This window comes from Thalassophryne amazonica, chromosome 6, assembly GCF_902500255.1.
Source record: "Thalassophryne amazonica chromosome 6, fThaAma1.1, whole genome shotgun sequence".
In the NCBI taxonomy this organism is placed as follows: domain Eukaryota; kingdom Metazoa; phylum Chordata; class Actinopteri; order Batrachoidiformes; family Batrachoididae; genus Thalassophryne; species Thalassophryne amazonica.
In genome coordinates this window covers 127825768-127838640 of record NC_047108.1, presented here as the reverse complement: position 1 = coordinate 127838640, position 12873 = coordinate 127825768, and the positions used below count along the sequence as shown (strand labels likewise).

At 40.5% G+C, this 12873-nt stretch overlaps 1 protein-coding gene across 2 annotated transcripts in view; it reads left to right on the top strand.

The window, feature by feature from the left end:
• Nucleotides 1-6256, top strand: part of klhl21 (kelch-like family member 21) — a 51858-nt gene extending 45602 nt beyond the window's left edge. For both annotated transcript variants that reach the window (XM_034173428.1, XM_034173427.1), the window contains exons 3-5: nucleotides 299-704; nucleotides 932-1004; nucleotides 5580-6256. In XM_034173428.1, coding sequence (XP_034029319.1) covers nucleotides 299-704; nucleotides 932-1004; nucleotides 5580-5906 — 806 coding nt within the window. In that variant the 3' untranslated portion in view covers nucleotides 5907-6256. The remainder of the gene's footprint in view (nucleotides 1-298; nucleotides 705-931; nucleotides 1005-5579) is intronic.
• The last annotated feature ends 6617 nt before the right edge of the window (nucleotides 6257-12873 follow it).

Sequence of the window (12873 nt, the reverse complement as noted above, 5' to 3'; positions counted from 1 at the left end):
TCGGTGCTGTAAAGTGCTTTATAAATAAATGTTGATTGATTGATTTCAGGATGGGTCGTGTGTGTTCATAATAAAGGGGATATATTCTAAAAAAGTATATTTTTTTAGATAAATAACAACATAAAAAATTTGAGGAAAAATATTGATGGTAGTCATAATGTTGTTGTACACATTGTTTTACTACCTGGAGTTGAATCAAACAAGCAAAACTTAAAAAGGCTGCTAAGCATTCCGTATGACATTCTGCATTGTTAGAGCAGCAGGTTGGTGACTAATCGAGGTCCACTGTGTCTTCCAGGTGGTTCTGATGGCTCTCGTCTCTACGATGGGGTGTGGCGGTACAAATCTAGTGTCAACGAGTGGACAGAGGTGTCCCCCATGCTGAAGGCCCGGGAGTACCACAGTTCTTGTGTGCTGAAGGGTCAACTCTACGTAGTGGCGTCGGACAGCACCGAACGCTACGATCACTCGCTGGACTGCTGGGAGGCTTTACCATCCATGCTGCATCCCATGGACAACTGTTCCACTACCACATGCAATGGCCGCCTGTATGCCATAGGCTCCCTAACCGGGGAGGATACCATGGCTGTCCAGAGCTATGATGCAGACAATAATCGCTGGTCCATGGTCAGCTGTGGACAGCTGCCCCCGTGGTCCTTCACACCAAAAACAGTAACCCTCAACGGTCTCATCTACTTTATCAGGTAAGCACTAACCTCACTCTTGAAACTGTCTTTGGCTACCAGTCCTTTTTTCTGAAATATTTGAAAGTATGTGTATCTTACAAGTGTAGCCACAGTGACTGATTATTGATAATTGTTGCAGCTCATCGTTTGATCAAGTATGTGAATACATTTCAGTGATGTTGGGTGATATTAGAAGCAGGGTATGCTCAGGCAGTTGCTCAACTTGTTTTTGTTTCTATTTGTAGGGATGACTCTGCTGAGGTCGACGTTTATAATCCTCAGAAGAACGAGTGGGACAAAATTAGCCCAATGACCCAGGTTTGTACTTGGCATATTAGTCATGTTGTATGAGCAGATTTTCTAACAGTTTTGATTTTGCACCAAAAACAGATATCAAAATTGGAGTAAACCTAAAGATTGCAATAGCAAAATATTGGAAATGCAGTACATTTAGTTTTTACTCCTCTAAATACATCGACTAGTATTTTGAGTAAAAGAAGGTACTACAATCGTTTCCATAGATTTTCCCCTGATGGCCGCGGTGAGGTTAGAAGAGTCAGTTTCCTGTGCCAAAATAACAAACGTTTATATGTCTGACCAAGTTTTAAGTGAACATCCCGAACTAATGTTATTTGGATGAGTTCAGAATTGAGCATGATTTTGTGTGTTCAAGATTGTCTAAGGACCACCTACTTTACTGAACAGATTATTTGAACAGTATTTTATCAGATTTTCACTAAAGTTAAACTGGACATTTCAAATGAGTGCATGTCTGATGAATACTGGTCAGAATATTATTTAAATTTACTATTACCTGACAGCCATAGTACTTTTTTTTTTTCTCTTCTCTCTTTAGTTTGGGGGGGTGTATCAGCTGGCTCTTTTACATACCTCACCCTAAACATAGGGTTGGATATAGTGAAGCTAGAGGGCGGAGTCATGCCTGGCCATGTGCCATCAAGGAGCATTCACTGCCATTACCAAAGAGGGCAAAAAATGTATTTAATTATTCTAACTTAATTAGTAATATTATTTCAATTAAAAAGTAAATCAAAAGCAGGTAGGAACAGCATTTATGGTCCATGTAAGCCCATTGTAGTGATTGCCCTCCGTACTTCCACATTCATTTAACATGCACGCAGTATTGCACATCTGGGTACTTGCCCTTTTTGGTAATGGCGGCTGTGCCGCACCCTATCTCTAAGGGAGCGCCCAGCCAGTCATGAGCCAAATCTCATGACCATAGGTGAGGGTCGGAACGTAGATCGATCGGTAAATCGAGAGCTTTTCCCCCCTGCTCAGCTCTCTCTTCACCACGACGCTCCAATACAGCGACCGCATCACTGCAGACGCTGCAGCGATCCGTCTGTCGATCTCACACTCCATCCGTCCCTCACTCGTGAACAAGACCTCGAGATACTTAAACTCCTCCACTTGAGGCAAGGACACTCCACCGACCTGAAGAGGGCAAAGCACCTTTTTCCGGTCGAGAACCATGGCCACGAATTTGGAGGTGCTGATTTTCATCCTGGACACTTCACACTTGGCTACAAACCGCTCCAGTGCATGCTGAAGGTCCTGATTTGACGAAGCCAACAGAACCACATCGTCCACAAACAGCAGAGACGAGATTCTGTGGTTCCCAAACTGGACCCCCTCTACTAAGGTAATGAACAGAACTGGTGACAAACGTCAGCCCTGGCGGAGGCTGACATGCACTGCAAACAGGTTTGACTTACTACCGGCAATGTGAACCAAGCTCCTGCTGCGGTCGTACAGGGACCGGATAGGCCTTAACAAAGGACCCCGTACTCCCGGAGCACCCCCCACAGGGCACCTCAAGGGATACGGTTGAATGCCTTCTCCAGATTCGCAAAACACATGTGGACTTGAAAAACAGACATTTTTGATCTTCAAATGGTAAGAAAATGAAAAAACGAAAAAGAGCTATTTTGTGTGAAAACCTCAGGAAGACCAAAAACAAAACTCCAAGGCACTCTGTGAAAATTAAATGAAAAAGCCTTTATTGTGGCATGGCTATATAATTAAAATACGCACCAACGCGTTTCGGCCCAGCATGGCCTTCTTCAGGATATCACACAGGTGTCACAGGCCTCCTTTAATAAGGAGGAAGCTAGTACACGCCTGCACTCAGATAATTGGAGGAGATTAGAAGTGCATTTTTAGAACAACAATGGAAAGACAAAACACAAAAATACAATACAGTATAGTCTATGTACAATATAATACAGTTGATTTAAGTATATATAATGCAATCACTCAAGTGATAAACCCCATTAAAACAGGTTCAGTAATTGTGTCATTGCCACTAATAATTGGTCTGCCAGGGTGGTCGTGTAAATTCTTGTGGATTTTGGGCAACATATAAAACACTGCAAGACGTGGCTTTTTGGGAGGTAAAAAGTCAGACTCTTTCCCAGATATCTACTGTTTAAACTTTTACAGACCGCACAGGAAAGATATTTCAATTAAAAAAGTATGCCAACTGCAATACATCTTTTGTGGTATATAAATTGCAGTGTGAATGTGGGTGTTTTTATATTGGAAGAACTAAAAGGAGACTTAAAGACAGACTTGCGGAGCATAAACGTGCCATACACAAGCAAGATTCACTCTACCCTATGGCAGTCCACTATCACATGGCTGGACACACAAATGTTAATAAAGTAAAAGTGATGGTCATTGAGACAATTAAAAAACAATCACGTGGTGGCGGCAGACTTTCTCTCCTCCTACAACGTGAAACGTACTGGATTGTACACCTAAAAGCAACTGAACATCCAGGCCTCAATGCCGACATAGATTTCTCTCCATACTTATGATATATGTATCTTGTGGTCTAGAGTGTTCAGAGAGGTGCCCGCCCTGTTTTAATGGGGTTTATCACTTGAGTGATTGCATTATATATATTTAAATCAGCTGTATTATATAGTATTATATTGTACATAGACTATACTGTATTGTATTTTTGTGTTTTGTCTTTACATTGTTGTTCTAAAAATGCACTTCTAATCTCCTCCAATTATCTGAGTGCAGGCGTGTACTAGCTTCCTCCTTATTAAAGGAGGCCTGTGACACCTGTGTAAAACCTGTCTGATATCCTGAAGAAGGCCATGCTGCGCCGAAACGCGTTGGTGCGTATTTTAATTATATAGCCATGCCACAATAAAGGCTTTTTCATTTAATTTTCACAGAGTACCTTGGAGTTTTGTTTTTGGTCTTCCTGAGGTTTTCACACAAAATAGCTCTTTTTCGTTTTTTCATTTTCTTACCATTTGAAGATCAAAAACGCCTGTTTTTCAAGTACTGAATAGCACCCCTATCTCCAGTTGAGCACCTGTGCATTAAGATTTTTTTAAATACTTTTTGATTCACAATTTGTGGACCCACGCAGCACTCCTTTTTCAATTTTATCTTTAAAACACATGTGGTCTGGTTGGGCGAACTCCCATGAATCCTTGAGCACCCGATGGAGGGTGTAGAGCTGGTCCAGTGTGCCGCGACCAGGACAAAAACCACACTGCGCCTCTTGAATCCGAGGTTCGACTATCAGTCGAATTCTCCTCTCCAGTACTCTGGAATAGACCTTAGACTTTAGAGATAGGGTGAGGAGCTCGTTCACTCGGGAGGAGCTCAGAGTTGAGCCGCTGCTCCTCCACGCCGAAAGGAGCCAGCTGAGGTGGCTCAGGCATCTTTTTCTGATGCCCCCTGGAAGCCTTGCTGGAGATGTGTTCCAGGCACATCCCATTGGGAGGAGCCTCCAGGGAAGACCTGGGACACGCTGGAGGGACTACGTCTCTCAGCTGGCTTGGGAACACCTCGGGGTTTCCCAAGCTGGGGGAGGTGTGTGTGGATCGGGAGGTCTGGGCAGCTTTGCTTGAGCTGCTGCCCCGCGACCCGACCTCGGATGAAGCGGAAGAAAATGGATGGATGGATGGGCTGTGCCTCAATGTAGGCACGGCGGCGTTACGTTAACGGTATAAGGAGTGCACAATCTTGCTTTGCTATTTCCAACTCTGTGACCCTAAACCATCAACTACAAAAAAGACATCAATATTTGGTCTACATAAATTAATAACCTTCCATCTTTGAAGATTATGTTTACCTAAATCCTAATGCGGTAACGTGGTTAGGTTGGCAACATGACTAGTTGTTTTTTCTTTTGTACAGTATAAAAACACAAATCATCTTTTTCAGTAAATGTGTCCTAGTTTGTTTACCAAAGTGGTCAAGCCAAGACTTCAAATCAAAAATCAAATCAATTTTATTTATATAGCGCCAAATCACAACAAACAGTTGCCCCAAGGTGCTTTATATTGTAAGGCAAAGTCATACAATAATTACAGAAAAACCCCAACGGTCAAAACGACCCCCTGTGAGCAAGCACTTGGTGACAGTGGGAAGGAAAAACTCCCTTTTAACAGGAAGAAACCTCCAGCAGAACCAGGCTCAGGGAGGGGCAGTCTTCTACTGGGACTGGTTGGGGCTGAGGGAGAGAACCAGGAAAAAGACATGCTGTGGAGGGGAGCAGAGATCAATCACTAATGATTAAATGCAGAGTGGTGCATACAGAGCAAAAAGAGAAAGAAACACTCAGTGCATCATGGGAACCCCCCAGCAGTCTAAGTTCAGTTCCCTTCATTTTGCACATGAAGTGTGCAAAATGAAGGGAAAGGGCAAAATGGTTGGGTGAAGGGCGACTTTTTGGAATTGGGCCTTACGTAGTTGAATATCATGGTACACATTTCCCGCTGGAATGTTCAAAGTAAAAATATTGACCTGATGACTTACTTAGCCGTGTATTAATGCCATGTATTCAGACTTTAGCCATTTGATGTTTCATAATTTCATCTTCTTAATGTGTTTTTTCAGGTCCATGTTGGAGGTAGTGTCGCAGTGCTGGGTGGGAGACTGTATGTGTCCGGTGGTTACGACAACACCTTTGAGCTTTCAGATGTAGTAGAAGCCTTTGACCCATCAACCCGCACATGGACTCTTGCTGGTCGACTACCTCAGCCGACCTTCTGGCATGGCAGTGTCAGTATATTTCGCCAGTTTATGCCCCAGGTCTCCAGTGCGTTTGAACCTATTCAACTGGAGTCTGATGCCATACACTTGCATCGACACCACCGCCACCAACTACTCCACAATCTCAACAACAATCTCAACCAGAACCAAGAAGTCAACCAGGCACACTAAATTTTGAATTCATAGCCCAATAATTATTTTTGCTCTGTTTGCTTATGTTGTACCATAAGTAGTTTTATTGTAACTTTACCTCATTACCACGCTGAAGATGGTAGAGACAGAAGAGGAAGCACTTTGTGACTGACTACATTGAGTTCTGCTGACAAATTTTCAAACTGCTAATCCTTCAGATCTGTTGACTGGATGATAGGGGTGCAACGGACCATGAAACTCAGTTTGAGTCACATCATGCATTGGATCAACCAGAGTGAGGGGACAAATATAACTTTGCTTTGTATTTATTAAACAACAGTGGCCATTGTCCTGAATGAAAACAAGGTGCCAATGGTTTACTGATATTTTAAAATAAAATGGCATACCCACATCGCTAGGTACTGAAGTGCCTGGTACCCAGGCATCTTGGCCCTACCCGTGCCCTGCTCACGATGGCATGGGAATGATGTCGCTCACACTCCGTCTTCAATTCTTGACATTTCAGTGCGATGAGCCTGCGCCAGGCTGACTTGAGCTGAGCACAAGGCAGCAGAGGCTGTTTGCTTTTAACACATTCTGCTCACATAAACGCACAGCTGCTTTGATTTCACTGTGACACTGCATTGAGATTTAACACTTTAAAAAGTCACAGTGACGACATATCTGTATTTCACACTATTACTTTTAAGTTATTCTGCAGTACATATGCATGCTGCACCATGGAGGATGTCTGTAGGGATCACTGACCAACGCTGCTACTGGATGAGTTCGAAAAGGGTTGGGTGTTTCTGAGAACATCTCTGTGCAAGGCCTGGGTTGTTGTCTGTAAAAGTAACTCTGCAGTTCAGAGTGTCAATTCAGATTACTAACAGCAGTAATTTGCTAACATTCCAAAAACTGTGGCTTTCTTTTCTTGGGCAGGAACAAACATTTACCCAGAGGTGTATCTTGTACTTCACAATGCACAGTGACCTTCTGCTGTTGTATTACAATTTCAGGATACTTGCATGTAACGCTAACCTGTCTTGACTGGATGCATATTATTGTACTCTGGCTGCGTGCTATCTGCGTGTCTTCGTTCTGACACATAAACTGAGCTAAAGTGGGCCTTTTTATTTTATTTCAGAAAATGGTTAATGTGTTTTTCTATGTTTATTTATGGATGTATTTATGCTGTTATAAATGTTCCTGCCTGCGAGTTGCAGCACCACCAGTAACTTGGTATGTGGTGATGGTCAGCAGTCACAACTGGAAGTGTTTCATAGGGAAAGATATATTTTTTGTTTCTATCCTATTCAAGTCTTGTTTTTGTTTGTGATGCTGAAACTATTTTGAAAACGGGCTGCGTCTTACGTAATGTGTTTGTATGGTGATGTTTACAGCATGGCTGCCATCAAATAAACAGTAAACAGGCCTGAGTTTATGTTGTCTGAGCCATACTTGGTGAGACTCATTAGCAGATTACCAGTTACAAAAGTTCACAGAGCAGCTGCCATGGAACAGTGAGAAAAGACAGCATTTGAAACAACGGGGGGGGTCAATGTACTGATGATTGTACAATAAAATGATGGTTAAAGTCAGATTAAATACAACCCCTTTTTTCTAAGAACTTGCTGTAGATGACTGAAGAGTTTATGTAATTTTAACACAGCAAAGTTTGGGATTCAGTTCCATCTGTACCTGGTTCCTTTCTGTGTGAAGTTTTCATGTTCTTCTTGTGTATGTGTGGGTTTCCTCCCATCATTAAAAAAAAAAAAACCCAATCCATATTGTCTGGAGTTGGTTCCTGGCTGGACTGTGGCTGCTCACTGCTTCTAGTTGTTTGATTACGTCTGACTGTAATGACGATGGGTTAAATGCAGAGGACGCATTTCCCTGTGTGCATCTGTGTATGTGCAATGAAAATAAAGACCCTCACTGAGTATCCATGGGCATGAAGATGGCAGAAGGGTAGGATAAGTACAGCATCTATAAGTAGGCATTGTCTTGTGTAGGACAAAATTTTCTGATAACATAATTCATTGCCTGGTGGAAATCTGACCTTTGACAACCTTGATGACATTGACCTTTGGCTGACCATGTTAGGGCAATTTCAGATTTGACTTTATGTACGTGGCTGCTGAGCTTGGGACAAATTGGGTTGAAAAACAAATTTCTTGATCCTGTTGAGCTTCATCTTTACCAGAATTAGGCCCCATTTAAAATAAATAAATAAATTATTTATTTATTTATTGCAAATTTCATTGATGGCAGTATAGCTGATGCAAGAACCAGCACATCCGGTAGGTGGCGAGTAAATATTCTTCAGCCAAAGATGGTCATTAACAACCACAATCAGTTGCTCCGTCTCACGCACACCCATTGGGCCTCATGTATCAACGTGCGTACGGTGATGTTTGAGCATATATGGGGTGTACGCCAAAACGGCTGCTCTACTTGCCATTTATCAATGTGGTCGTTGGCGTACGCTGCGCTGAAAATATACACCAGGTCGAGAGGTGGCGTAAATTATACACCAAAATGAACCAGCACTGGAATCCACATAAAAATGATGATCAACATGATAAACAGTGCCATTATACAAATCAATGCATATGTTACATAAATAACACTTTCCTGATTATATTACATAATAATCAATACAAATCCCGCCTTTGCGGGATTGTTATGGAGCACGATCCGTGGCCACAGCGCTGACTGCAAAGAAAGTGCTGCTCGCCTTTTTCTCCAGACTTGGAGCCTGGAGCCAGAGCAGCGCTGAGCTTAACTTCATGTGGTGTGAACGTTTTAGACTATGAAATTGATAATAACTGTAGTTTCGTCATTCCCTTAATTCGCCCGTACTGCAACCAGGTTTTGTCGTCTCCATTCGTTTGTTACAATAAAATAAATACAGAAATACATTTAAAAAATAAAGAAATCTGACAGATTAGGCGTGTCTTATGAAAAAACAACTAGTCAGGACGCAGAGGCCTGATCTGTGAAATACTGGTCAGTCACTATTAATAATATCTTATGTGTCCGACCATGTTCGTTGATCGTTAAAATTAAATTTGTTAGTTCTAAATGCCATCATAGGAAAATGTTCTATTTTTATTTCTCAAACAAATGTTTGGGCCTGAAAACAGGTTGGTCTTATTTTCCTACTAAGGTTTGAACTTTGAGAGTGTTTATACACGAGAGAAAAGTGAGAAAATGTTCGTGCCTGATTGAGAGAGTGTATAAACTGTGTAGTGAGGGGTTTTACAGCTTTGAAACGTCTACAACCCCTGGCAAAAATGATGGAATCACCGGCCTCGGAGGATGTTCATTCTGTTGTTTAATTTTGTAGAAAAAAAAGATCACAGGCATGACACAAAACTAAAGTCATTTCAAATGGCAACTTTCTGGCTTTAAGAAACACTATAAGAAATCAAGAAAAAAAGATTGTGGCAGTCAGTAACGATTACTTTTTTAGACCAAGCAGAGGAAAAAAAAATATGGAATCACTCAATTCTGAGGAAAAAATTATGGAATCACCCTGTAAATTTTCATCCCCAAAACTAACACCTGCATCAAATCAGATCTGCTCATTGACATTGACCCTATGTGTCTTTTTGCAAGGAATGTTTTTGCAGTTTTTGCTCTATGGCAAGATGCATTATCATCTTGAAAAATGATTTCATCATCCCCAAACATCCTTTCAATTGACCAAAATATCAACATAAACGTGTGCATTTATTGATGATGTAATGACAGCCATCTCCCCAGTGCCTTTACCTGACATGCAGCCCCATATCATCAATGACTGTGGAAATTTACATGTTCTCTTCAGGCAGTCATCTTTATAAATCTCATTGGAACGGCACCAAACAAAAGTTCCAGCATCATCACCTTGCCCAATGCAGATTCGAGATTCATCACTGAATATGACTTTCATCCAGTCATCCACAGTCCACAATTGCTTTTCCTTAGCCCATTGTAACCTTGTTTTTTTCTGTTTAGGTGTTAATGATGGCTTTCATTTAGCTTTTCTGTATGTAAATCCCATTTCCTTTAGGCGGTTTTTTACAGTTCCATCACAGACGTTGACTCCAGTTTCCTCCCATTCGTTCCTCATTTGTTTTGTTGTGCATTTTCGATTTTTGAGACATATTGCTTTAAGTTTTCTGTCTTGACGCTTTGATGTCTTCCTTGGTCTACCAGTATGTTTGCCTTTAACAACCTTCCCATGTTGTTTGTATTTGGTCCAGAGTTTAGACACAGCTGACTGTGAACAACCAACATCTTTTGCAACATTGCGTGATGATTTACCCTCTTTTAAGAGTTTGATAATCCTCTCCTTTGTTTCAATTGACATCTCTCATGTTGGAGCCATGATTCATGTCAGTCCACTTGGTGCAACAGCTCTCCAAGGTGTGATCACTCCTTTTTAGATGCAGACTAACAAGCAGATGTGATTTGATGCAGGTGTTATTTTTGGGGATGAAACTTTACAGGGTGATTCCATAATTTATTCCTCAGAATTGAGTGAGTCCATATTTTTTTTCTCTGCTTGGTCTAAAAATGTAACCGTTACTGACTGCCACAATTTTTTTATTTCCTGATTTCTTATAGTGTTTCTTAAAGCCAGAAAGTTGCCATTTGAAATGACTTTAGTTTTGTGTCATGTCTGTGATCTGCTTTTTTTCTACAAAATTAAACAACTGAATGAACATCCTGCTGTATTTTGTTCTTTGGTATGCAGGTGCTGTCTTTTTTTTGGTATGCAGGTGCTGTATTTATTGGTATGCAGGTGCTGGATTTTTTTATGCAGGTGCTATATATATATATATATATATATATAGCATAGCCGAAGTATTTATTGAGAATTTTAGTGTATTGGTATGCTCACCAGTCTATGTATGTGAAATGGGGAAATTATGTATCTTCCCCCTTTCATGTGAGGAATGGGGTAAGACAAGGTAGTATTCTTTCACCTTGCCTTTTTAATGTGTATATGGATGATCTATCTAATCTGCTGAATCAGTGTAGGACGGGCTGTGGGGTTGGTCATACAACCATAAACCACCTAATGTACGCTGATGATCTTGTAATTTTCTCCCCGTGTAGTGCTGGGCTGCAGCAGTTGTTGAAGGTTTGCTCACAGTATGGTTTGGATTTTGACATTAAATATAATGCAAAAAAGAGCAACATCATGATTGTCAGAAGTAAGGAGGACTCGAAATCGTGTTTTCCTGCTTTCTTTCTGTCAGGCAGCATTCTCCAAGTGTGTGATGAAGTAAAATACTTGGGACATTACGTAACTGCTGACCTGTCTGATGATAGAGATATGTACAGGCAGCGGTGTATTCAATATGCACAAGCAAATATGCTTGCTCGTAAGTTCTCTATGTGCTCTGTATCTGTTAAAATTTCACTCTTTAAAGCATATTGCACTTCAATGTACACAGCCCATTTGTGGCGGCATTTCAAACAAAGCAGTATGCACAAACTTCAGGTTGCATACAATGATGGCATGAGAATACTGCTTAAGGTGCCGAGATGGAGTAGTGCCAGTCAGATGTTTGTAAATGTTAGTGTTCCAACTTGTGCTGCTGTGCTCAGAAACTTCATGTACAGCTGTATGTGCAGATTTACAGATTGTGTAAACAGTATCATTCATATCCTGACCAGTCCTGTACAGAGCTCGGTCAGGTTTTCTTCTAGGCTGTGGAAACATTGGTGTATCAGTTTATATGGCCATGGATGAAATTGGTCTTTTTATTGTTGTTGTTTGTTTTGTTTTTTTTTGTATGTTCTTTTGTGTTACTATGGACCTTGTGTCTGAAATAAAGTTTGATGATGATGATGATGATAATATATATATATATATATATATATATATATATATATATTGCTATGCAGGTTCTGGATTTTTTTCCCCCTTCGGTATGCAAGTGTTGTATTTTTTATGCAGGTGCTGGATTTTTTATTTATTTACTTATTTATTTTTGGTATGCAGGTGCTGGATTTTTTTAATTATTTATCCAGCACCTGCATATATATAAGTATGCAGGTTCTGGGTTTTTTTCCCCCCTTTGGTATGCAGGTGCTGTATTTTTCATGCAGATGCTTTTTTGGTATGCAGGTGCTGTATTTTTTTTTTCCTTTGGTATGCAGGTGCTGTATATTTTTTCCCCCCCTTTGGTATGCAGGTGCTGTATTTTTTCCTTTGGTATGCAGGTGCTGTATTTCTTTTTTTATGCAGATGCTTTTTTTGGTATACAGGTGCTGTATTTTTTTATGCAGATGCTTTTTTTTTGGTATGCAGGTGCTGTATTTTTTTTTGTATGCAGGTGCTGGATTTTTTTATGCAGGTGCTATATTTTTTCCTTTGGTATGCAGGTGCTGTATTTTTTTTGTATGCAGGTGCTGGATTTTTTTATGCAGGTGCTATATTTTTTCCTTTGGTATGCAGGTGCTGCATTTTTATTTATTTATTTGTGGTATGCAGGTGCTGGATTTTTTTATGCAGCTGCTTCTTTTTGGTATGCAGGTGCTGGATTTATTTATTTATTTGTTTATTTTTTGGTATGCAGGTGTTGTATTTTTTATGCAGGTGCTGGATTTTTTTCCCTTTGGTATGCAGGTGCTGGATTTTTTTTATTTATTTTTGGTATGCAGGTGCTGGATTTTTTTATGCAGGTGCTTTTTTTGTATGCAGGTGCTGTATTTTTTTGTATGCAGGTGCTGTATTTTTTATGCAGATGCTTTTTTGGTATGCAGGTGCTGGATTTTTTTATGCAGGTGCTTTTTTTTTGTATGCAGGTGCTGTTTTTTTTTTTTCCTTTGGTATGCAGGTGCTGTATATTTTTTCCCCACCTTTGGTATGCAGGTGCTGTATTTCTTTTTTTATGCAGATGCTTTTTTTGGTATGCAGGTGCTGTATTTCTTTTTTTATGCAGATGCTTTTTTGGTATGCAGGTGCTGTATTTTTTTCCTTTGGTATGCAGGTGCTGTATTT